This window comes from Anabrus simplex, chromosome 12, assembly GCF_040414725.1.
Source record: "Anabrus simplex isolate iqAnaSimp1 chromosome 12, ASM4041472v1, whole genome shotgun sequence".
In the NCBI taxonomy this organism is placed as follows: Eukaryota; Metazoa; Arthropoda; class Insecta; order Orthoptera; family Tettigoniidae; genus Anabrus; species Anabrus simplex.
In genome coordinates this window covers 51,056,008-51,081,777 of record NC_090276.1, presented here as the reverse complement: position 1 = coordinate 51,081,777, position 25,770 = coordinate 51,056,008, and the positions used below count along the sequence as shown (strand labels likewise).

Genomic DNA, 25,770 nt, shown 5'->3' with positions numbered 1-25,770 from the left:
TACAATGCCCAGTCTTTATTCACGTGTGCTTAATAAGGATAATTACAGAGTGATTTCAACCACATTTATTACAAAATTAACACTTCCCATTTTTATCACACACTGGAGGAGAATACAAATTATGGAAATAAAGAGAAAATAATGCTTATAATAAAGAAATTACTGGAAACTTATTTTCCAGCCAACTGCTCGTACAGTTTGGGCACATAATCGTCCCACTGAGCCTGATAGAAATTACCAGCAATAGGATGGCCCAGCTTGTATTTGTTGGCAAACTTCTTGATGGAGAATTTGCCACGATGATCACCAGACCTGAAAATTAAAAATAAATTAACCCAATTAAAATGCTCAGGTATATTCATTTGTACAACACAGCCACAACTTTAGAGTAAACAAAACAGTTAAACCAAACCCTGATAAGCCGGGTTTTGCTTATTCCAGACACCACAAAAAAAAAACAAAGTTTTAAAAGCAGCTAGAAATCAACAACTGCGTTCGTCGTAGTGACAGTGAAGATTGTTGGCGCTATCTTGAGCATACACACTATACAGTAGTTAGTTTCTATTCGGGGGACAGTCTGGAGATAAACAGATACCATATTTTCTGGTGTATGACTCGCCGTTGTGTATCCCTCGCACCCCATTTTTAACATTTGAAATTGCAGGAAAAAATCCCCACACATAACTCACATTCATTTCTGATGTCATAAAGACATATGGTTCATCCACGAAATAAAGTTTGGGTATTCCATTAAATATTGGAACTGTACCAATTGCTGTTACGGTACTTTGTACGTTACAGTACAAGAGGAAGCTGCACTTCTTTCTACCTGCAGAACAGTTGAGGCTAGATGTAACAAAAAATACCTAACTCGCAAACACCCACCCTCCCAAGGCCGCATTCCTACCCAGTCAGTCCCACTCAGCCATCCCTCTCACTCTTCTGTTTTTGTCAATATGCTTACCGCTACCCGTCCGGCAGAGTTGAACACGTAAACTGGGAGGGTTTCCCTGACCAGGCAATCTAGTGATCAAAGTATTAGGTATCGTCCATCTGTTGTATCATAAGTTATGAATTTCATTGTGGTCCATATTGACATCTGATCACTATCAAAGGGTAGAGAAAGGTCCACCTATATTAAGCTAATGGTATTAAACTGGTGAACCTTTCTCCACCCTTTGTAAGTCATCTGTTGTATTGTCGACAACCAGTATTCTGTCTTCACATTTCATTGTTGTTTCTCAGTTAAGTTTTCTTGTGTAGGTCGATCTTTAAGTTATGAGAAACATGCGAGTTATATGGCTGGGTTTAAACTCAAAATGATCAAATATGCTGGAAAACATGGTAACAGAGTTGCCAGTCGAGAATTCAGTGTGACTGAGTTTAATGTTCACTACTGGTGTAAACAGAAAACTGCACTAGAAACCACCAACTGAACACACAAGGCATTCAGAGAGACGAAAACTGGTAAGTTTCCTCAGCTGGAAGACGAGTTGCTTCATTACGTTACAGAGTTGCGAATTGATGGATTTAGTATCTCGCATAAGATGCTACATTTCAAAGCGCGCGAACTAGCGATTAAAGGAGGAATCAGCTGTTCAGATCTGAAAGCGAGCCGGGGATGGATCTGTAGTTTCGTGACACGAAAGGGATAGTGTGTCTGTCAGAGAATGCCAAGCGATTTCAGCGACAAAATCAGATTTTCACCGCCATGTGATAGCAATTCCTTTAGTTTTGCCAATTGCCACCTTTTCAATACAATAAAAATATATTACAAACTTACATATTTATTATGATGTTTAAATGGTACATGTTTCGCTCCTTTTCGCTAGGAGTAACACCAAACAATTACGCAGCAGAAAGGAAAATACACCAACGAGCCATTATGGAACGTTCGAGAACATTTTAAATCCAATATCACATCAAAAAGTGTTTCATCAACAAGTTTGTTCACGAACAATTTTACCCCATTGATAATATAAATTAATACCAATACATTTTATAAATGTTACTCCAGCAACGAGAACAAGTCTATCGACCATAATGACAATTATCAACTGTAGAAAATATTCAATACTATTATGAAGTTTTAATGACAATTATACAAGTTAAGCAACGGGAATCAACACAACTAGCCAGATTTCAAAGTGTTTTATTTTATTCTTATTTTTAAACAACTTTAAAAGATGTTCACCAGATGAGTTTCGGCGATAAAATGTTTGGACTGAAGAAGATTTTAGACAAAAAGTGTTAACTTAAGACATAATTTTATTGTTGTGTGACTTTTAAAATGTTATAAGATTGTCAATTAGTTTTATAGGAGTAATCTTGAACCAAAAGAATTGTTTTATGATCTTACACAATCTTAGATTAATGATAGTTTGGCTGATGATGCTCACGAAAAGGAGCGAAACATGTACCATGTAAACATCATACTAAATATGCAAGTTTGTAATATATTTTTATTGTATTGAAAAGGTGGCAATTGGCAAAACTAAAGGAATTGTATCACAAGTAGATCTTCAATACGGACAAGGAAAATTAAGTTTATAACCTGCAATGTGATAGCAATGCGGAAGAAATGCAATTACGGTACCTCTTATCTCAAATTGGCAATGCAGATAAAACCCCGATAAACTTCAACATGCCATGACGATGATTAGGGTAAGTATGCCAGTTGTCTCATTTCAATAGCCTAATGCAAATTTTACATTTTTTTTTTTCCGGGAATACAATCCTTCGCACACAAATCTTCACACTTCTTTTTGGTCAAAAAAGTGCGAGCTATATGTGAGCAAATACGGTATTTTTACATTATTAGTGGATTTTTACAATACTTTGTGGGATGTCACTTAAATAAAAGGAGGTGCGGCTGTGAGCTTGCATCCGGGAGATAGTGGGTTCGAATCCCACTGTCGGCAGCCCTGAAGATGGTTTTCCATGTGGTTTCCCATTTTCACAACAGGCAAATACTGGGGCTGGAACTTAATTAAGGCCATGGCCACTTCCTTTCAACTCCTAGGCCTTTCCTATCCCATCGTCGCCATAAGACCTATCTGCGTCAGTGCGACGTAAAGCCACTAGCAACAAAAAAAAAAAAAAAAAAAGGGATATCACAAAAATGTATTTTATAAACAATCATATTTCCCAAAAAAATTTGAAAATATTTTTTGAAATGTTTAATTCCATGAAATTTAATTGAGAATGAAAATCCACAGCCTGTTTCCAGTCATTCGACCAGGTCAGGAATGGAATGAATGAAGCCCCCATCTAGCAACGAGGATAGGAATTGTGCCAGCTGCCAAAGACTGTCACACTCCTCGGGGGCAATTATTAATGAATAACAGATAAAATGAACTGATATTGGAGAGTGAAGGTTATATCCTATGATTGGAGTGTGTTGCTGGAATGATATATGACAGGGGAAACTGGAGTACCCGGAGAAAAACCATTCTCGCCTCCGCTTTGTCCAGCACAAATCTCACACGGAGTAACTGGTATTGAACCACGGAACCCAGCGGTGAAAGGCCGGCGCACTGCTGCCTGAGTCACGGAGGTCCTTGATTGAGATGTTAATGGAAATTTGGAATTAGGTAGATAATACTTCTTTAAAAAGACTGTATATTGATTTTTCTGTTCATAATTTATATAAGGAGATAGGCTGTACTAAAGTTTATGTAATTTTTTATGTTCTAAAATTTTAGATTTCAAGATCACTACTACTCGAAAAAAATTCTGCAATAAAAAATTCCATACACAGGTTTCCTAGTCTAGCTGTGATACAAATACCATACGAATTTTGTTGCATTTGGCACAATATTTTGGGAGAAAAATGGGAATATGTAAAACTATAATTGGTAGGAAAATGAAAGCAAAGCAGACGCACACTCATTTCTGCTGTATGCACACCAGCAAACAAAGCATCATTATCTTAACTGTGACAAGAAAGAATCCTTTAAATTTCAGCCATAATTTTTTTTTCCCCAAAATGACCAAAATATTTATTTTCATCTCCAGACTGTCCCCTTAAGCTGCTGAATCAAATGAATCACATTCTTTATATTTTACAATACTGCATTTTAACATGTTGTCATTGAGTAATCCAATGGAAACAGCCTTGTGCCCGGTTTTGACCAGCCAAGAAGAACGTGGACTGTCCTCAATAGGAATCGGACTAACCACAGAATCTGTGCTGAATTGCTCTTTAAATGGGGTAAAAACATATCAGAATCAGAATAATTTCCTATTGGCAATACCCGCACAGCCATAGAATGAATAGAAAATTTAGACTTAAAGATAATAAGCCTGCCTTGTCATGTGTCCCTGTAAATTTGTATATGTAATGTATATATTTATCTTGTTTATGTCATATAATAAATGATCGTATGCTAAGTATAGAATCGCAAAAGAAAGTCTGACGTTACGTGGGGGAAAATAAAAGAATATGAAGAGAAGTTAAGTGAAGTGAATGATAATTCTGTGTGGCTATTCATAGTGTGGTGCAGCTCTTGTAAGGTGGACCCTCAAGTGAGGGTTGGTGGCATCTGCCACGTATGGGAACTGTGTGTTTTTGTAGTGGAGGAGTGTGCTGTGTGTGATGCGAGATTCGCAGGAATGTTTGGGACAGCACAAACACCCAGTCTCCAAGCCAGGGGAAATAACCATTTAAGGTTAAAACCTCTGACCCGGGACCCTTTGAACCAAAGGCAACTACACAATGACCATTCAGCCAATGAGCCGGACAAACCCTACATGATGTGTAACAGTGGTTTACACAATTACATTAGAGTGGATTTGCAAAATCGGTTTATTTCCAAGTCTAAATAAATGCATTTCCCTGGTTTTTATACACCTGATGGGCCTTGGCAGATCGTAAAATTGTACACAAACATTTGGCGTGTATAATAAGCACTTTGATCTTGCAACTTAGGCAATGTAAGGTTTTTCTGGCAATCAAATGTGAAGGTTATTTCACCATTGTCCCCAAGTTTCAGTTCATCATAAAAAGCATTTGCCTTAGCTTTGTGCACAAGCTCAGAACTAACATCCATGGAGAAAAAAGCTTGTAAAATAGCATTATTCAAACGCAGGACACAGTGTGTATTAAGCTAGTTTTGCACCTGCAAACCACCTTAAGTAATGGCGCTTGGTCAGGATACACAAAGTTCTGTTTCTTTCTTCTTCTTCTTCTTCTTTTATGACCACATAGGATCACTTTAGTCAGTCCGTCGTTCAGGTCTCTTTGAAGGAATTGTTCGGGCTTTGCGGTCCTCCCAGTACTTCTTCAGACGCTCCGATCTTCGTGCCCTTTCCTCAGTTGAAAATGTGCGTGTTGTTGGTTTGTTTTGTGTAAGGGTAAAGCGGAGGTTTGTATTCTTGAGTTTTGTATTCAATTTTATCTTATTTTTGGTGTCTTCTGTTGTAAGGCCTATTTCCTTCAGATCCTCTCTTACTTCTCTGATCCATTTACATCCTGTTGTGGTATTTTTTGAGACGAGATTGTGTTGTACTAGTTGTTTCAGAAGTCTCGAGTCCTGCATCCTCATGATATGTCCAAAGAATCCCAGTCTCCTCTTACGCATAGTATCTGTAATGGGTTCTAGCTCTTTGTACACGACTTTGTTAGGTATTAACCGCCACTGTCCATCTTTCTGATATTTTTTGTTGATACAGGTTCTTCCAATCCTCCTTTCAATTTTCTGAAGTCTGTCAGTCTTTGATTGTTTATTCAGGTAAAAGAGTGTTTCTGCTGCATATGTAGCTTCCGGTTTTATAACTGTGTTGTAGTGTTTTATTTTTGTATTTATTGATAGACATTTCTTTTTGTAGATATCCCATGTTAATTTTTGTGCTTTAGCTAATCTATTTGTTCTTACTTGGATTGAGATTTTTTCATTTAAGTTATGTGTTATTACTTCTCCAAGATATTTAAACTGAGTTACTATTTTGATTTTATTACCATTTATGGTGACTTCTTTTAGCTGTGTTGGTTTTTGGGGCATAATTTCTGTTTTTTCAAATGATATTTTGAGGCCAATTTTATTTGCAATGTTTTGAAGTTCTGATATCTGGGTTTTTGCTTCTTTTATGTCCACTGCTAGTAATGCTAAATCGTCAGCAAACCCAGGCAATTTGTTTTGATTTTTCGGCCAATCTTTATTTTGGGGGGACATTTTCTAAACCATTCCCTCATTACCATTTCTAGAGCACAGTTAAATAATAGTGGTGAGAGCCCATCTCCCTGCCGTAGTCCAGTTTTAATTTCAAATGTCTCTGATGTTTCCCCCCTAAACTTCACTTTTGACTTGGTATTGGTGAGAGTCAATTTTATCATGTTTATTAATTTGGGGTGTAGTCCAAGGTGCCTTAAAATTTTAAACAGAGATTCTCTATGGATGCAATCATAAGCTTTCTTGAAATCTACAAATGTTATCACCATATCTCTGCTTCTTCTCCTGTTATAGTCCATTATCAACTTAAGACTCATGATCTGATCAGGACAGCTCCTCCAGGGTCTGAAACCTCCTTGATATTCTCCTAGTTCTTTCTCAAGTTGTAAACTTATCCTGTTTCTTTATGATGAAAATGGATTCACTCAGTTTTGCTTTGCAAACAGATGTGGATACACACACTTCTGCATCTGTAGGCTGTTTTCAGGGTGCGATTTAAAGCAGATGGAAGCAGTTTTGATTGAGTTTTAAGGGTCTAATCAACAGACGACAACATAGAGAACAAAATGGTGGCAACAACTCATTTTCAAGCAAAAGTGGATTTACTGCCTTTTGCATCAGGACGCCTCATTTATTGTAACCTAAAAAGGTTACATATATTTGATGAAACTAGTTTCGGTCTTGCTAGAGACCATCAGTCAAAATTATTAAAGTCAAGGCAAGACATGAATTACAGATGAATAAAATTTACGAAGCAAGCATGTGTTGTTGATATTCAGTGCAAGACAGGTAAAGATTTGGATGTTAAAACTCTCATCACTTGGAGAAATTACATCTTGTGTAATTTCTCCAAGTTTTCTTCCAATCTGAAGAATGCACTTCACAAATGACTAGGTGAAACACTAAAGCTAACCCTAATACATATTTATACATAGTCAAATCACATTAATATGACCACTCTTAACAGTACCAACTGCAATGCATACCCCATGATATATGCTCAGTTATGTGGGCTGGTGAAGGGAGGAAGTAATGCGACCGACAGGGATAGGGACACACCGGGAGCACAATTTACTGTAGACAAGTTCCTTTGTGATGATGGCTTGACAGGTTTCATAACTTAATCTGATCTGAGAAGAAACTCTGGAACCAACGAAATGTTTCTTGCCTTCAGTGGGATAACGAATGGAGTTAATGTTCTCCTGATTGTCTGTCGACAACAATCATTGGTGACATTTCCAACCTGTTCATGGCCTTCCTTGAACTCCTTATACCAAGCAAACACAAGAAACCTTTAAAATGTTTGATCATCGAACTGTGCTTTCAATCTCCGCAAAATTACCACTGGGTTCATGCCTTCATTAGTAAGAAATATGATGATGACTATGCATTTCGCAGTCCTGCAATGAACCTGTTGCTCAGACATCGTGAGCAGTACTAATGTATGGGTCTGTGAAAGCCAAATCCCACTCCTGACTGCCCCATCCATACCTCGTAGAAGTCACAGCCCACTCTTCAGCATTATGCGCTCAGAACACAAAGTATCATTTCAATCTGATGTATTCTCGCATAGGTACACCCTATAACAATCTGGAAGAAATGAGCTTTCTAATGGTGAAATGATTACCAAATACAACAGCATGGTTTTCAAGATTATTCTCCACACAAAAACTTCCTCTGTTTGTAATATTAGTATACTTTTGTCCAGAAAATGTCATCTACGTCTAACATAAAAAGTACCTTCTTCACTCCCTATATGTACAGGAGATACTGTTGGTCTACTAACTGAATTCAACACACTTAGAATAACCAACCTGTTTGTAAGTCTTGGCTCATCACAGGTAAGTTTTCCAGGCTGCTCGTAGACCAGGAACACATAGCGATGAAGTCCTGAAATAAAGATGAATGGAAGTTTTTATTCTTTGTTCCGGCAGGACTTCAAAAACTATTTTCAATCAAAATAACTTATAACTGGACCTAACAAAAAATTTAAAGCATAAAAAATATAACTGAATTAAATGAAACAATAATTAACCACAACAAAAAGCATCCAGGAATTGGCCTCATCACTTTCATTTGGGCATTGAATTGAAATGGCATATGGCTTTTAGTGCCGGAGTGTCAGAGGACATGTTCGGCTCGCCAGGTGCAGGTCTTCTGATTTGACTCCCATAGGCGACCTGAGTCGTGAGGAGGACGAAATTATGAAGATAACACACTCACACACCCAGCCCCCATGCCAGCAAAATTAACCAATGATGGTTAAAATTCCTGACCCTGCCAGGAATCGAACCCGGGACCCCTGTGACCAAAGGCCAGCACGCTAACCATTTAGCCATGGAGTCGGACATTTGGGCATTCAATCACCTTGAAGAACATATTTAAATTGGTCAACAGATCTTTAGAATAACTCTTTAAAAAAATAAGGGTAGGTGACACTAATATCGAAATCACGCCATCTTGCCTCCCACTCTGCTGTTCTTTGCTGATGGCCAATGATTTTGAAGGGCTGACAATGTAAGAAATGCATAGTACACTGAAATGTGGAGCCAATTAAAATTACGAGTCATGACATCTCCAGTGGTGCCACAGCACCTCCTACTTATAACTGTCTGTCAGGTCATTAGCGCAGAGAGGCTAGTTGGATCCTGAAAAATCACCACCACAGGCTCGGCAGTTTGATGGAAAATGTTCAAAAAACTGCAGTACCACAGTGAGGCATACTGGACAAGATGAGGAGTGAGATGTTTCCTCAACAAGCCCGAATGTGCTATTACAGCACGACCGAGTAACTTAACACATTGACGACTGGCCCTGGAGATCTTCATTTTTATGCACGAGTATAGTTTGTAGCTTGTTGTGCTATCTGTTGGCAATAATTTTAACTACTTTCAATATGTCATGGATTAGATGGATCGTAAATTTTAGTGTCGATGTATTCTTTTATTGTAGATCTTTGTAGCCATGGAAACTTTGTATATACACGGGAGTTCTTAGCCCAAGAATCATTGTACAAGATGGTGCGTCCATGGCAACTTGCCCTATATGAAGACAATCTATTTCATTTATATGCAGATTCATTATCTGATGTGCCACATGGGTGATGGTCCCTGTGAATTCTCGTAGTTTCTCAGCCGACAGTAGGTGACTGGCTACGAGAATTTTCGCTTTTATGCACCTTTTATTTTCCTGATTACTGATGAAATTGTGGGCGAGATTATGAGTTCCCAATGGTGTAGTCATAGAATATAAATTATTGCTGCATCTTTCTTTCTTTAAACTTTCATGTATGGAACAAAATAATGTCGGATATATAGAGCTATTCCCTGGCACCCGTGCAGATGTCAACAAGGCGCGGCGTATTCAGCTGCTGACGGTTACTGATAATTGTCATTTATTATGTACAGACCGGTTATAATAGGTACCGGGTGACAGCGAATGAGATATTTCTGATGATTAACGGCTAACACTATACGGGGAGTAGCCCTAAAGAGAAATCCATGCATACTTAAAAAAAAAGAGTATACGAATGGCACAAATACGGCATTCATACTACACTGTGCTTAGAGAGACTATTGAATGAAGCCACGAATGGTATTGCTTTGAAAAGTATCACAACGTACAAATTACGGAGCAACCTAGCGAGTACATGTTCAAAGTTTGAGATTGATATCTTGAATACATTTCGAGTTACAGTAAATTGAGTGCAGCAGTGTAGTTTCTTTCTGGGAGGCTTGAACACTACGGTCTGTATGGGGTAGCAGCCTCCGTTTGGCACCTGTCGTAAATGTGTTAACATCTGGATGCACAAGTCATGCTCTGAATGTCATTACCCAGCATCAACCATACCATCACAGCCATTAATAAGACTGGGACTAAGGTGGTCGCTACATGTTGCTCCAGCCTATGCCAAGAGATAAGATACAAAATTACTGCATTCTTCAAAAAAATAGCAAACATGACAGTTACACTTAGTGACTAGTAAGATTCTGCTTTTCAAGAAACCACTGATGGTGACAGGGTTATGTTGAGTTTGATCAGGTCACACAGCACCCTCAATAATTACTGTCAGTGTCAAAATTACTTACAGTGCCTGGTTAGGACCTGCTGACATGAAAACACTGTACATGATTAAAATCGCAAAACAACAATCATTTCCACCACTGCAGTATCGACCAATCTCCTTTTCTTTTCTTTGGGAAAAAGATATCTCCTGCTACTGAGCTCACTGTAAAGGGTGGTTATATGTAATATTGACGTGTTTGCCAACATATTATTTTCTCTCTTCTTATCATATGACTGGCTAGACTTGGTGACAATGACCGTTAATTTCGACAACTGATTTTTTCAGTAATCATTACGTTATGTGTAAGCGGTAGAGTGTGAACATTTTTGGGGTATTTTTTGCCAGTTTTTAAAGTACTTCTTGTTAAAGTTTCTTGCATTGTACTGCCTCTGCTTTTATCTTCTTCTTCTTTTATGACCACATAGGATCACTTTAGTTAGTCCGTCGTTCAGGTCTCTTTGAAGGGATTGTTCGGGCTTTGCGGTCCTCCAAGTATTTCTTCAGACGCTGCGATCTTCGTGCCCTTTCCTCAGTTGAAAATATGCGTGTTGTTGGTTTGTTTTGTGTAAGGGTAAAGCAGAGGTTTGTATTCTTGAGTTTTGTATTCAATTTTATCTTACTTGTGGTGTCTTCTGTTGTAAGGCCCATTACTTTCAGATCCTCTCTTACTTGTCTGATCCATTTACATCCTGGTGGTATTTTTTGAGACGAGATTGTGTTGTACTAGTAGTTTCAGAAGTCTTGAATCCTGCATCCTCACGATACATCCAAAGATTCCCAGTCTCCTCTTACGCATGGTATCTGTAATGGGTTCTAGCTCTTTGTACACGATTTTGTTAGGTATTAACCGACACTGTCCATTTTTCTGGTATTTTCTGTTGATGCAGGTTCTTCCAATCCTCCTTTCAATTTTCTGAAGTCTGTCAGTCTTTGATTGTTTATTCAGGTGAAAAAGTGTTTTTGCTGCATATGTAGATTCCGGTTTTATAACTGTGTTGTAGCATTTTATTTCTGCATTTATTGATAGACATCCCATGTTAATTTTTGTGCTTTAGCTAATCTATTTGTTCTTGTTTGGATTGAGATTTTTTCATTTAGGTCATGTGTTATTACTTCTCCAAGATATTTAAATTGAGTTACTATTTTGATTTCATTACCATTTATAGTAACTTCTGTTAGTTGTGTTGGTTTTTGGGGCTTAATTTCTGTTTTTTCAAATGATATTTTGAGGCCAATTTTATTTGCAATGTTTTGAAGTTCTGATACCTGGGTTTTTGCTTCTTTTATGTCCAGTGCTAGTAATGCTAAATCGTTAGCGAAACCCAGGCAATCTATAGATTTCAAACATTTACATTTGTTTTCTTTTTTTTATTTTATTACTGTGCGAAGCATGTATTGATGGGTGGAGATGAAAAGTCAACTCCAAGGGGAGGTATATATTCACCAGACTATGAACCATTCTGTTGAGTAAAATAGAACACAAGAGAGCTTTTTTTTGGTATGTAAGTAAATTTGTCCTCATCCTGAGGTGATGCACTTTTTTTCAGGCACACCCCAAATGGAGGAAAGAGGCATGTACCTATTTAAGCACATACCAGGCCTCCTACCAATCTTAAATTTCTTTTCATTTTGCTAGTTGCTTCACGTCGCACCGACACGGATAGGTCTTATGGCGAGGATAGGACAGGAAAGGCCTACGAATGGGAACGAAGCGGCCGTGGCCTTAATTAAGGCACAGCCCCAGCATTTGCCTGGTGTGAAAATGGGAAACCACGGAAAACCATCTTCTGGGCTGCCGACAGTGGGGCTCGAACCCACTATCTCCCAGATGCGAGCTCACAGCTGCACGCACCTAACTGCATGGCCAGCTCGCCCGGTAATCTTAAATTTCTTGCAGTATCGGAAATTGAACCCAGCCTCCGAGGATGGCAGCTAATAATGCTAACTATTACATTACGAAGGTGGACAGCTTTTGTCACTGAGCGTGAATACATGCGATAGATTTCATCAAGTCTTTTAAAAGAATCTCATATTTGGGTTGTTCTGTATTGACTGTATACTATAAAAAATATATACAATTCGTCCACCTTAGTCAATATACAAATGTTTCTTAAAAAGAAATTTAAGAAAAACTGCACAATAGGTACATATTTTGGCCCTTTTGGGCCTTCTTCAGCCTTATAAATACAAGATAAAGTTAATAAAACACTCTAAAGCATAACAATAAAAATGAGTCCTTACAAAAAGTTATTGTCAAAAACATAACCATTTAAGAAAAGGCTAGAAAAACAACAGATAGGGAATCTGCCACCTGGGCGATTGCCTTAAATGCAGATCAGCATTGATTGATTAAACACCACACGGAGGAATATGTAAAGGTACTCGTTCTTAAATTCTTGAGAAATTCTTCACGACTATTGTTTTTCAATATATAACCACTGTGCCACACTTCTCAAGTCATTTCGTACATTATTTGGCATATTGCAGGACATGCTGTGATAACACGAACCAATCCCATTACTGTATTTCTTTAAAAACATAAACCATAAACAGAATATCAATCTTCAATAGTTACTGTATATACGTGAATACTCCACACATTCTTTTTTTATTTATTTAGTGAACAAAAACTGGGGTGCATGCATTATTGAAATGAGGTTTGGCACTGCCTTATACTATACGTTGGGTAGGCAACCCACTTTATCAGAAATGCCATGCAGTTTGCTTACCTTCCCCTGCTATTTGTAATCGGTTAGTTTCGCCAGGGTGAGCAGATAAGGGTTGGAACTTCCATGAGGCTCCAGAGTCCAGAGAAATTAGTTCTATGTTTCAACACCACGCACCGCACAGATCGTTTGGTCTGATCGAGTAGCAGTTGAAAGCAACGTTGTGTAGGCACGACGCACTGTGTAATATTGTTTGCATGTGAATTCAGCATTCTTATTTAATACAATCAGCATCGTGCTAGGCTGTTTTGTGCAGGATGTAAATCTTATGGCACGTTAATCCTAAGGTTTTTCTAAAAATGAATGTTAAGTTGGCAATGCAGCATTTTAGCAGGTCAGTTGTGATAGATCTGGCATTTTATAGATCACTTGGTGTGCATGGCTTTGAGAAAAGAGGAGTACCTAAAATATTTACATGTAATATGAGCAACATTTTCAATGCTACTTATTTTTCTAATCTCCTTCTGCGTTGGCTTATGTGGGCTCTACGTACCATGAAAGGAATTCCCCCCCCCCACACACACACACATTCTCTCTCTCTCTCTCTCTCTCTCTCTCTCGTGAACAGATAAGGGACACTATTTCACTGACAGATATTAAACCAGACTCAGTCCCATAGATCTGTCAGTTAACTATGACTTCAGCTAGAGCAAGAGATAATCAAGTGTATTATTGATGTGGCTGCTTGATCCACAGAACAGCAAACAAAACTGTACCGAGTGATGAGTGTGTGCAAAATCGTCAGAATATGATTCTAAAACTCAGCGTGTCTTTAGTGATGTAAGAGTTCTTTCCAGATTACAGATGTTTGACAGTAGTGACTCTAAATGTTTCAAATATCCTTAGTTAGCCTTCTATAACGTGCTGAAATGTGTAGAGGCTACAATGGAAGTAAAGCTATAAAGGAGAAGATCCATGGTATATTTTCAAACTGTGTGGATATGACGTATGAACTTAAAGTGTTTTGAAATATGTGCTCTTCAGGGGATCATCTGCTATTATATTTACTCAAAATGGAATTTCGTTACATTAATTCCAAATTTATTTCAGGACAAAGGATATATCAAGAGAGGCAAAGCCTAGGTCATCTTCTAAAGCAGCTAGAAGTATTGAAAGTTTATTTCCAACTAGAGGTGATCATTTTCAATAACTGTGTATACTATACCCTACATTGCAATTTGTTATCATTTCTTTCTCCAAACAGTAGTGCAATGCGTTATACAGAACACCCAATAACAGGGGCATTAATATGTATTTCAGTTATGTGCAGAAGTCTAGCAGTACAGCACCGATAAGCTCTAAATTCAACGATTTCATATTATGCCATGAAGTCGCGGTAAGACCAACTGACACTAGCACCGTCCTGCAGCGGTAACGCTAAACTACAAGAGTTCCAACACTTTATACTTCATTCGTCCTGGTTTCGCCTATGTGTTGTCTATACTTCATTCATCCTGGTTTCGCCTATGTGTTGTAATGAATATCTTCATAGCGCCTCAAAAATATATTTCAGTTTAGAACTCTGACCAGAAAGATTCTGTCATCTACGACTCAGTACTGCATGAACTACAGTATCTGAACGAATTTTCGTTCTAGGTGATATACGTGCTGCGGATTATAATTTCTCCAACATTGACACATAGTGGTATTTCGAGGCACAACAATTATATATTGTATCATAGGCCACACAGACCGAGGCTGGATAACGCTATTCTCTTGACAGAACTGAGGACAACTCTCTATGAGAAGACAGCGTCAACAAATACAAATCTTCCGCACGTGATGATGAACAGAAGTATGAAAGTATGCAATTACTGACTTTGATAATTTATTGCCGCAGCATGTGATGTACATTTGACTAAGTTTTGAAGTACATAATTATGCAGGATTAAGTTCTTATAAATCAAATACAAATTAAAGCCTATTTTCTTCTAAAATGAGGGTGTGCAGAGTATTTGGGTTCATACAGTATTTTGTTGCAACGTCATAATAATTATTTTATTGGTTTTATTACATCTCACCAACTGCAATATCTTAGGTGAATAACACTGTAGATTGGACATGAATGATCAAGATGTTTCTCAAGTGTTCCAATGTTATATAAGCATTCTAAATCCTTCAAAAGCAGGCTCAATGTGCTGCAATATTCCACAAGGCAAAAAAGTGTACTGCAAACCAAAAAAGGTTGAGAAACCCTTGTACAGAGTATCGCCATCGAGCAAAACCATCAAATTTTCACACCTTAACATGTTACTTGTATATTTCTCAGCATTAAAAAAAAAATTTTTAAATGGAAAAGGTAGCGATTAAAACTGCAACAGAAAATTGAGTAAATCACTACTGGAAACCCACCAGTTCCTTTCGGAGGTCCTGAGCCCACGTACTCAGACAGAACTTCACCCTTATCAATATTGGTGCCAGGAATGTTTACTACAAGCCAATGGTGCCACTCACGAAACTTGGGTTCCTTGCGGCTTGGAGCATCAGGATCTGAAAGCAGATAAATGATTTGATCAAGACACTTCCAATACAATTAGTGGTAATTCTAACGTTAAGATTCATTTGCACTCTACTCCTACAGTGTCCATGGTAACATTTGACTTGCGTAGCATGAAGTCTGTACTTGGAATCTGTAGAGTGGGAGAGAGAAAAGAAGCGTTGGTCCAATGAGTAGTCAGTGTGAAAGGAACAGAGTTGGAAAGGGAACATAGGTTGACGCTACATGTTTGGTTGTTGCTCTTGAAGCAGAGAACATGCGAATATGGGAAATGGAAAACGTTTTATACTGAAAATAAAAAGATTCATACTAATATTTCAAAATAACAGTAGCCCATGAGATGCCAGGTGCATTACACCAGAGTTTTGGTGTGTGTTGTGCAGATCTGTGTTATGCACAAAACAGTATGTAGGACCCTCAGAGCGTTCTGAACTCACCGACTGCTAGAGACTAGCTGAGAAAAAATTCAGGGAGGGCAGTGTTCTCCCCAGAAAATTTTGTCAGCCGGGTAAGGGAATAATACTTCAAAAATGTATTATAAAATTTCAATCTATTCCCCTTAGGCATTAACAATAATATCAGAGGGGTAAATATTAACTGCAAAATTCAACTATTTCACTGTTATCACAAACAAGACAAAATGAGAATTCTTTTTCTACCATTACAAAATTGAAATTTACGTTTAGCATGGCGCTTTATATGTTGATTCTTCTTTTCTTCTTTGAGGCCTGTAATTTTACAACTTCTCATTACTCTGTTGTTGCATATGCTTGCATCATCTTTTGTAACATAATGGCTACACCATATTCAAGGCTGAATGAGGCCGATATCCTTGAATTTTCAGATGATTTAGACAGTAATAATGACCTCCTTTTGCCAAAAGTAATTCTCGTTATGTGGGAAGTGCCACAGTCACAGCTGCTCGCCGTGCATTGGACCTCGAGGATTGGACATTGATGACAGTCATGCGTACAGTAAGTAACTTTGTGCCATGCTTCATGAGTGAATTGCGGCACACACATCATATTGATATCAAATTACTATTCAAAATGAAATGTTCTTTCTTTCAGGTCTAAGAGTACAGAAGAAAGACACAATAATGTCTGATCTTTCTGTCATGGAAAACCATTATTTTTTAAAATTTATTTTCAAAGTTTAATATTTTTTTGGCTTTACCATTAATAATACATCCAATACATCATTTCTGAAATGCTCATAGTTCCTTGTATTAGTGTGATTTATTTTATTTTAATATGTGTTAAACTGATTACATGTTGATTTTTTGTAATTTGGTTGGAAAAATCACAGAAATTACTTTGAGCTTCTTCGAGCAAACCCCTGCATATAGGCTGAGTGTGAAAGGGTTAAGAGTAGAAATGAAGAAGCAACTCTGAAGCTTCATTCTGATCTTGACTTTTTGCATTAAACACTCTTAAATAGCAGAAAATTATGGACATATCTGGAAATCTTTGTTTTAGATGTTGGATAATAGTATCTATGTAGCCTACTTGTCATAAATTGCTGTCTCGAAGGTCACAACATCGACATCTGAATAAGTGATGTGGAAGTCTGACCATTCACCTGCAAGATGGTGATTGAGACTTTGAAAAGGATTTCCTGGAGTGTCTTTCAATTGTAAGATGCTGAGTTTTGTGGCTTCTAAGATTGGCTCAATTTCTGTCTAGTCAATATCTTGCGTTTGCCACGCTTTAGACAATGTGCACAGAAGAGGTAAGATATCGGAAAGCATCATACTTGCAGCTACGAAATTGTATGTCCTCATGCAGTTGCTTAAGCCTTCAGCTGTAATGTCATTCCTTTCAGTGGCCTCTCTTTCAAGTGCAGGAACAACACTCACCATAGATCTTAGAGACTGTACAGCAGAGTCATGAGACAACCATCTGGTATCACTGGCTGTTTTTAGTTTAATTTGAGGGCTGTGCATGATATTCTGGATTTCAGTACCAGCCATCCTGACTGAGAAATTTTGAAAACGAAGAGGGTCGTCGTAAAATATAATTAAACTTCACTAAATAAGGCACTTCAGCTGCTGTCTGGGCACTAACAACTGCCAATCTGTTGTTTATGCAGCGACAGTTTACCACGAGTCCATTTGATTTTTTCTCTTAGCAGTGTGCAACTCCCTTTTGCTTACCAATCATGACAGCTGCCCTGTCAGATCCTAGACCTACAAAATTACAAGTTTATAACACTCAATTTTGAAGGGTTTCAATTAGTTTTTTTTTTTTTTTTTTTTTTACCATCAATGATGTTGCAGGTTGACACAAAACTAACATTAACCTCTTTTTCAAGTTGGTTGACAGTTTATGTGCACAATAAGTTGCTTTAGTACGGAAATATCTGTAGTTTCATCACACAGAAATAATCTACTGAATGTATGTTCTTTTATATTTCACATCTAATTTCTGAAGCTATAACATCAAGTAACTTCTGCATTATTCTTTGTGAAGTATAATTAGCATTGAAAGAACCGAGCTCGACAGCTGCAGTTGCTTAAGCGTGGCCAGTATCCAGTATTCGGGAGATAGGTGGGTTCGAACCCCACTGTCGGCAGCCCTGAAGATGGTTTTCCGTGGTTTCCTCTCTTTCTTTCTTTTTTTTTGCTTTACGTCGCACTGACACAGATAGGTCTTATGGTGATGATGGCATAGGAAAGGGCTAGAAGTTGGAAGGAAGCGGTCGTGGACTTAATTAAGGTAGAGCCCCAGCATTTGCCTGGTGTGAAAATGGGAAACCATGGAAAACCATCTTCAGGGCTGCCGACAGTGGGATTCGAACCCACTATCTCCCGGATGCAAGCTCACAGCCGCATGGTGCCCCTGACTGCACGGCCAACATAACATACCATTTTCTTTCACAACTAACCACATAAGGTGCTTAAACCAGTCATTGCTGATGCCCAATAAGTGATGTTTAGAAGAGCGTTTCACTTGTAGTTTTTCATTTTGAATACTTTTCACTTCACCAGGCAAGCCGGCCTCAGCAATGTCTTTTTCGGAAATATCATCTGGTGTTGAATTATTACTTTTACTAGGTTCTTTTTTAAAGAAACTTAGAAGAGTAGATGTTTGACTAGATTTCTAGCTCATTTTGAGAACACAAAGTTTGGCGTCAAGAACACAAATTTCAATTCAGATCATTCTCTCCATAAATTGAAAATATCAATATTCGTGATGAATTAGAAAGTAAAGCACAAGTGGAAAACACTTACATTAACAACAGTTAAAATGTAGTTAAATCGGAACTATAAATAAATTGAAATTCAATGTTAGCAGTAGTAAATGTTAAAGAAACTAATAAAAGAACACCGAACAAACAGATCTGTTTTGAAAACAATTAAGTTGGTGACACTGAACACTAATACATACTCTATTGATTCTTGTGTTTCATATTCGATTGTAGATCAATATTTTCTGTCAAAATGGCTGCCATAGCAAATGTGAAATACCAAATACTTGATACCAAATATTGACAGTATCTGGAAATACCAAATATTCGGTAAAATGTTGTGATGAGCTAGTGATGGAGTGGAGTCAAATGAAATCGTGATATACCGAAGGAAGTGTGTTTAAAATAGCGCTTAATAACTCCAAGACAATAATATGGTTCAATATGTGTGAAGTACATATTTCAAATCAAGAATAAAATAATTAACACAACCCCAAACTCGGTTAAATCCTAATGTACGATAATCTCAAACATTAGTGTGGTATTCACCTTACCACTTCATGAAATTACGTACTGAAGAACTGAATGTCAGTAATTTCCCTGTAGCTGCAAGGAATATTGTTGCCCGGCTGAGTGGCTCAAACGGTCAAGGAGCTGGCCTTCTGACCCCAACATGGCAGGTTCGATCCTGACTCAGTCTGGTATTATTTGAAGGTGCTCAAATACGTCAGCCTCGGTAGATTTACTGGCATGTAAAAGAACTCCTGTAGACACAATTCCGGCACCTAGGCATCTCCGAAAACAGTCCAAAGTAGTTAGTGAGGCGTAAAGACATCAATTTTAGAATAACATTGTTAATGACTTCATCAAGTTGACTGGGAGGATGCCCGTACCAAGCATCACATTGGAATGCATGACTTATAATGCTACTGCAACAGACAATCCTCTCCAATTGTTTCGTAAATATATTTCTATATTGAGAGAATGCAGTTAGAATTTTGTGTTTTAGAATGCTACTAATATATCACAATCATTATCTCGTTCATATAATGGTCTCTAACGATCCTGGGCAATATTATACAGTATTTCTTCTATTTGTATTGCATGGAATTTGTTTTATTAATTCAAATATTAAAAGAGAATTTTGAATTTCTAGTGTTCTACTGCTCGTTCATAATCGCGTATCATCGGGTATAATCGTGCAGGTTTGTGACGTCATACGGAATCGACCCAGTTTATTTTAACTGGCGATCTAACATGCTGTACATCGTGTGTCCAAGGAAGTGCTCATTGGTTGTTTCAAATTAAAATAAAAATACTGTGAAACTGTTTATTTAAATAATAAATATTAATTATTGTCAGCATAATTACATTGGAGTTTAAGTGTTTTGCTTGACTATCACGTAGCGTTGTGCGTAAGTGGCTCTTGGATCAGGTCCTAGAGAGAACACTGGAGTGAGTACACACTGGCAGGTTCTGCCCTATCCCGAGTGATGTCATTTACTTTTCCCATTTTAGTCCCCTTAATATTGCTACATCACAGTATCAGTTTAGTTTAACTGGCGATCAAACACGCTGTACATCGTGTGTCCAAGGAAGTGGTGAATGTTGGTACGTCATTAGGTAGAAAAATACTTTCATTGCCGATTTAAATTGTCCTTGTGTGATGCAGGTTATTTTGCAGTTCTGTGGTGTCTTTTACCTTTGTTGGGAGGACGGGTCCGGTACACAATCCAGCTATCTACAATTCGGGTCTCAGAAATTTTTTAACCTAAAAGGCGAATTCTACCATGTCCAAAAAAGGAACTTAGATGCGAAAATTAAGAGTTTTTGCAATCTGTACGTAATTATTAAATGCCAATATGTGCCAAGTGCTACGACTCTCTTGCCAGGGTAACCATGTTGATGACGTCATAGTTCATCCCGTCAACCTCTGGAAGGTCAGCCATGATGAAACCATGACGTCACGAGGCAACATCTGACACTTAAATGTGCATACAAACAGAAACTACGCATCCCATGGGTTACAGCAGAAAATGAGCACAGCAAATCACAGAATGCATACCTATGATATAAATGTAAAACTGTACATTCCGCATCCGAACGTTTATAACAGTATAAGGAAGGGAACACAATGCAAATAGCCTGCATAAACACAATGCAAACAGCCAGCATACCTATGATATACATTTACTACAAGTAAAATTTTACCTTCCACAGCCCAACGGGTATAACATTATACGGACGTGAAATGAATGTACATTGTACGTGGAATTCCTTTTAGAGGAGGAATGTAGGCCTAGGGCCGCCCTGCCGCTTCGAAACAGTATACGGAAGGGAACGCAATGCAATTAGCCTGCATAAACACAATGCAGACAGCTGGCATACCTATGATATACATTTCTAACAGTAAACTTTACCTTCCGCAGCCCAACAGGTATAACATTATACAGACGTGAAACTAATGTATTATACATTGTACTTGGAATTCCTTTTAGAGGAGAAACGTGGGGCTAGGGCCGCTCGGCGGCTTCGACCCCGCTACAGTACATGGCATATGCACACAGTACCAAGAATAGGAAGTAGTGTGTTCTAACGCTACTCACCGATTAATACAGACAGTCCTTTTGGTATCCATTGCACGTACGGCCGGCCATCGTCTACAAAGCCAGCTAGCATACTTTAATATAACAGCACTCACGAGGTTCGTTCCATCGCATGTTTCTACACAATAACACACCTACAACACTCATAAACCGCCACGGAATGTATGAATCAGTCGTTCCGGAGTTAAGTACACGATATCGCACAATGTTTATATACGAGCCATTAAGGAAATAAATATCTGAAACGTGCATTGACAGTACTGGCACAGGTTTCACGACCACATGGTAATAGCGACTGGAGCGACCGCCCCTCCACCTTCGATCTACATATCGTCAGAGATGTACCAACCTCAGGAACCTAACCACTTGGCGATAGAGGCCATGCCGTCACGGCGTATGGAACGGCGGCCTGTTTCAACAGCATTGAAGCAGAATGCACGACATTCACATAATATAGTAAGCAGCGTACTCACCTTCCACTCCTAACAGCACTTCTTACTTGTTGATTGGCGAAGGACGGACATCATATGATTGTTTCCAAAATAGTTTTAGGCCCACATCTCGCCTCTACAAGGACTTCCAAGTAAGATTTGCATTATTTCCACTTCCTTATAACGTTATACACATTGGGCTGGGGAATGTATAGTTTTACTTAAAGTAAATGTATATAATAGGTATGCATTCCCGAGTAGTTGTACCTAAATTATTCACACGTTGTATATGCCATGATTATGCATTTTCTTCCATATTCCTTTATGTGTCATGGATATGTACATATTTCGATGAACGCCTGAAAAGCCATACATCTAATTTTTGATCTGAACCCACGCACATCGGGACAGCTGGTGTTACGCCCCCTTCGTTACGCGCGGAAGGGTTGCCGGCCCTGTCTGACGTCACAGCTCCCGTCACCATTACCAGGTGTACCACTAGAGTTATCTATAGAGGAACAGGGGGTGGGGGGTGACGTCATAATTATGACGTCACGGTCATCTTTCCTGTCCACAGTGAAATGTTAAATAATTAAATCAGGCGCGCATGCGCAGTAGCGAAAATTCGGACTTAGTTTTCGGATATTAATTCCCTGTCTCTCTCTCACACCCCGTGACGTCAGGTATGACGTCATCACCTCTCCGTCACCAAGTAAACATGGTCGCCATGTGCTCTTCCAGTCCTATATAGTGTCCTTTTCAGTGTTCTATATGGCAGGTAATAGTACGAAAACCTAGTATTTTCGCACCTCTACTCCTTCCTTGTACCCTAATGAACATATTTAATAGCATATGCCGGTAATTACTATACTAGACATAAAGCAGCATCAAACATTCCCCCTCCAGGGTCACAGTAGAATTGGAGTCTAACAACGGCAAGAAATTGAGACGAAGCTCCCTTCCCAAAAATTGACCAGCAATCAGCTTCAAAGTTCTGCATTAGACTCAATTTAGGGCACTTTAAGCAAGCTCATAATAAATAACAGCTTACCTGGAAGGAGTGAAAGAAATAACATTCAGCAACAACTTGAACAGTGTCATGAAGTCAATCATTTTTAAAACATTTAACTGGAAGACAGACAGACATTTTTATGTAACAAAGTGAAACTTTTAACAACTATTCCAATGGATAGACATAGTTTTTAAGCTGACCAACTATGTAATCATCCAGTCTCATTTTATTAACCCATTAACCGCATATTGTTTTTAACATCATTTTAATTTAATTTGTATTCTAGTAGTCTTTAGGAGAATCAATGTACTTGCAAATAACGTGTTCAAAAACTTAGCGATTTATGTAAGCTTAAAACAGCTGAAGATGTTCCCAAGCGAGAATGAAACATCTACTGTTTACAAATAAAAATTTGCTAAAAGGCAAATAAAAAGTATCAAAAAGGTGGAAGATTTTTAACTATTGTAACTTTTTGTGTACCGTAACCGGGAGGTGTGTGTTGCGTGGGTCGCCAGCAAAAAAGTGGGTCTGATACATTCGTCAAAACTAACAAAAGTAAATTCGTCAAGTTCAAATACCATGGAGGGAGGCATACGGAAGGACAGTAGAGAGAGAAGAGAGTCTTTTTTTTTTCTGTACCTGTTGAGAAAAAGGACAGGGGGAGTGGTGGTGGTGATTATTGTTTTAAGAAGAAGTATAACTAGGCAACCATCATCTATATAACACTAATCAGAGAGAGAGGAAATGGAAGGGATCCAACACTTTGAAAAATGAAGGTATCGGCTACGAAGGGTGTCAAAATTAAAGATCCCTTAGGCCTCCATATGTAATACCATTGGGGTCGGAAAAGAACAAAAGTTGATCGAGTGAGGTCGGATAGAAGTGATCAAAGTGAGAAGCCAGGCACAAGTGGAAGTAATGCCAGGACTCGGCTAAGGGCCCTGTGGTCGCAAACTCGTGCTCCCAAGTTAAGAACCCCTGCAGGTATGTAGGTCCCTAGTAAGCAAACAGAAAGGATCTCTCCTCTTTGCTACTTCAGGTATCACTTATTATTTGCAAGATTTTTTCTCATTCCTAAACATGTACCCCCATTAGTAAAGGGGAAACAAAGTCAGACTGAGCTAACGGCCCCATGGTCGCCAAAACACAATCTCAAGTTAGTTGCCTTATACAACAGGTAGTAAATACTGTGGATGTAATCTACTGTCTCACCCACAGGTGGTTCAAGCACCTTGATTACGGATGTCTTTCATATGCCCATATAAGCTACATTACCTGTCATGCACAGCGTGTACAAAGTCCCATCCTTAGCTGGCCACTTCACCGTAGGTGGGTCCTTCACTTGGGTTGGGGTCAATTCATTACCCATGTCCACCTTCACACCACTAGGATAAGTCACCTAGTAAGAAAACATAACTGGGCTAGAGAATAATGACTTTTGTTGTGTAATGTATTTTAATTATTTTTTAAGACAAAAGATTGAGAGATATAAATTAGATAACAGTTCTTATGTTACCTCAGCAACTGCTGCTGGTGCTTTCTCAATTACATCAGGCACAACCGCGTGCTTATCCATCCTTGGTACCAATGAAAGGTAACGAGAAACTATATTCAGAGATCTTCCTGCAAACATGAAAGACCTGCATAATTAATACAATGAACTTTCAAAAATGATCATGTCATATAAGAACATCCAATCACAACTACAGTTAAAAGAGGGATAACAAAACACCTCAATTCCCATCCTTGACAGAATTTTCACAAACTTAATTCAATTACTTCCAACGTGTAATTCCTAACATAGAATTCAACAGTAAGACAAATATGTTGAATAAGAGACAAGAATCTTTATCATTCCTGAAGAAACGATCGTCTGAATTTCTTCTTCTATTAGAAATACTCACTTGGGTGAACTACCAAATCTCTGACTTTATGATGAACTGTGTGAAACAAGCTACCTATGTGACAAACGTGATAAATGCTGCGTTTTAATTCACACAATCCTAACTGCTTTGAGTACAGTAAGTTTTATGGTCTCGGCCTTTGTGAAACAATAACAGAGAACGAGTCCAGAATTACGACTTCGATAACAGCTAATCTCGGGAACAAATTAAACTTACGTAATCCAACTAGAGCCGACCGGTACCAGCCAATAAAATTCTCCCAAGCAAGAAGCTGTATTTATAGTCTGTCATTCCCATTTTGCCATTCCAAACCAAAGTACAAACTAAACTACGCAATAATTTAATGTGACCTTTTGACTTGACTGAATGCTGCTCCTGTATTTTTCCATCATTGCAATCAACCAGTAATAAACGCTCGTGGCATTTTACGAAATACTGGTACAGGAATATATTTTAGGCACTACCTTTAGAACTGGGATCTGCTTAAATATTATTACCTTCCTTGTGCTCGCGCTCAATAACAACACTATAGAACAGTCACATACAAGGCCGATAAATTACGCCAGTCATTAAAATCCCATGAATTTGACCTTCTGCTTCTTTTCTGTTTTACCCTGCCGGTGTGTTTTTATTTTTAAAATACAATGGTATTCATGCCAACTGCCAATATAATATCCTGAAACATCTTGGGAGACTAGGGCATCCCAAGGTTTGCAACTGAATTAAGGCAATGAAGTGTGAAAAGAGCCGTATATAATAGTTAACAGTTTAGTGTCCATCATTCTCTCGGTTATCTTCAAGGTACGTAATTTTAATTAGATGATAATGTATTTGAGACTTCTATTAGGGCCTTTATTGAAATCCAATGGTAGCACTGACGCTACAGACATGAGCGTCTTCTACCGAGATATAACTAAAACTGTGTCGAATGTTCGAGATTCTTGTCTGATCCGTCGCTAACGTAACGTTTTTTCAAGCGATAAGCAACGGTGAGACAACGACATTAAAAATATAGACCGCTAATCTGATGGCCATCTTTGAATCTACTTGAACCACTGGCAGCGATGACACTTGTAGGCAAAACATATGCTTATTTCCTCTGAATCTGCCATAGAAAGGCTCTGCAGAAGTTGTTGTGTGATGGAGTACGGTCTTTGAGAAGGTGTGCA

At 38.4% G+C, this 25,770-nt stretch overlaps 1 protein-coding gene across 6 annotated transcripts; it reads right to left on the bottom strand.

Annotated features, from left to right (window-relative positions):
• LOC136884025 (protein D2) lies at positions 1–25,232 on the bottom strand. Of its 6 annotated transcripts, none has more exons than XM_067156034.2 (6): positions 25,099–25,232; positions 24,214–24,320; positions 23,973–24,096; positions 15,315–15,452; positions 7,985–8,060; positions 1–312 (listed from the first exon to the last, which is right to left on the bottom strand). In XM_067156034.2, exons 2-6 carry the CDS (start codon positions 24,271–24,273, stop codon positions 171–173), a joined length of 540 nt encoding a protein of 179 aa, XP_067012135.1. In that variant the 5' UTR covers positions 24,274–24,320; positions 25,099–25,232; the 3' UTR covers positions 1–170. The 6 variants fall into 6 exon arrangements, with proteins under 6 accessions (XP_067012135.1, XP_067012136.1, XP_067012138.1 ...); XM_067156035.2 differs by having other exon boundaries at positions 24,214–24,329; positions 25,099–25,230; XM_067156037.2 differs by lacking the exon at positions 25,099–25,232 and adding an exon at positions 24,818–24,925.
• Between the last annotated feature and the right edge of the window lie 538 nt (positions 25,233–25,770).

Coding starts and splice junctions, on each gene's coding strand:
- LOC136884025 (XM_068229837.1), bottom strand. CDS start 24,330: ATGTTTGCAGGAAGATCTCTGAATATAGTTTCTCGTTACCTTTCATTG. Junction 15,453..23,972: donor GTACACGCTGTGCATGACAG/GTAATGTAGCTT, acceptor ATCTGCTTTCAG/ATCCTGATGCTCCAAGCCGC. Junction 313..7,984: donor GAGCCAAGACTTACAAACAG/GTTGGTTATTCT, acceptor TTTAATTTTCAG/GTCTGGTGATCATCGTGGCA.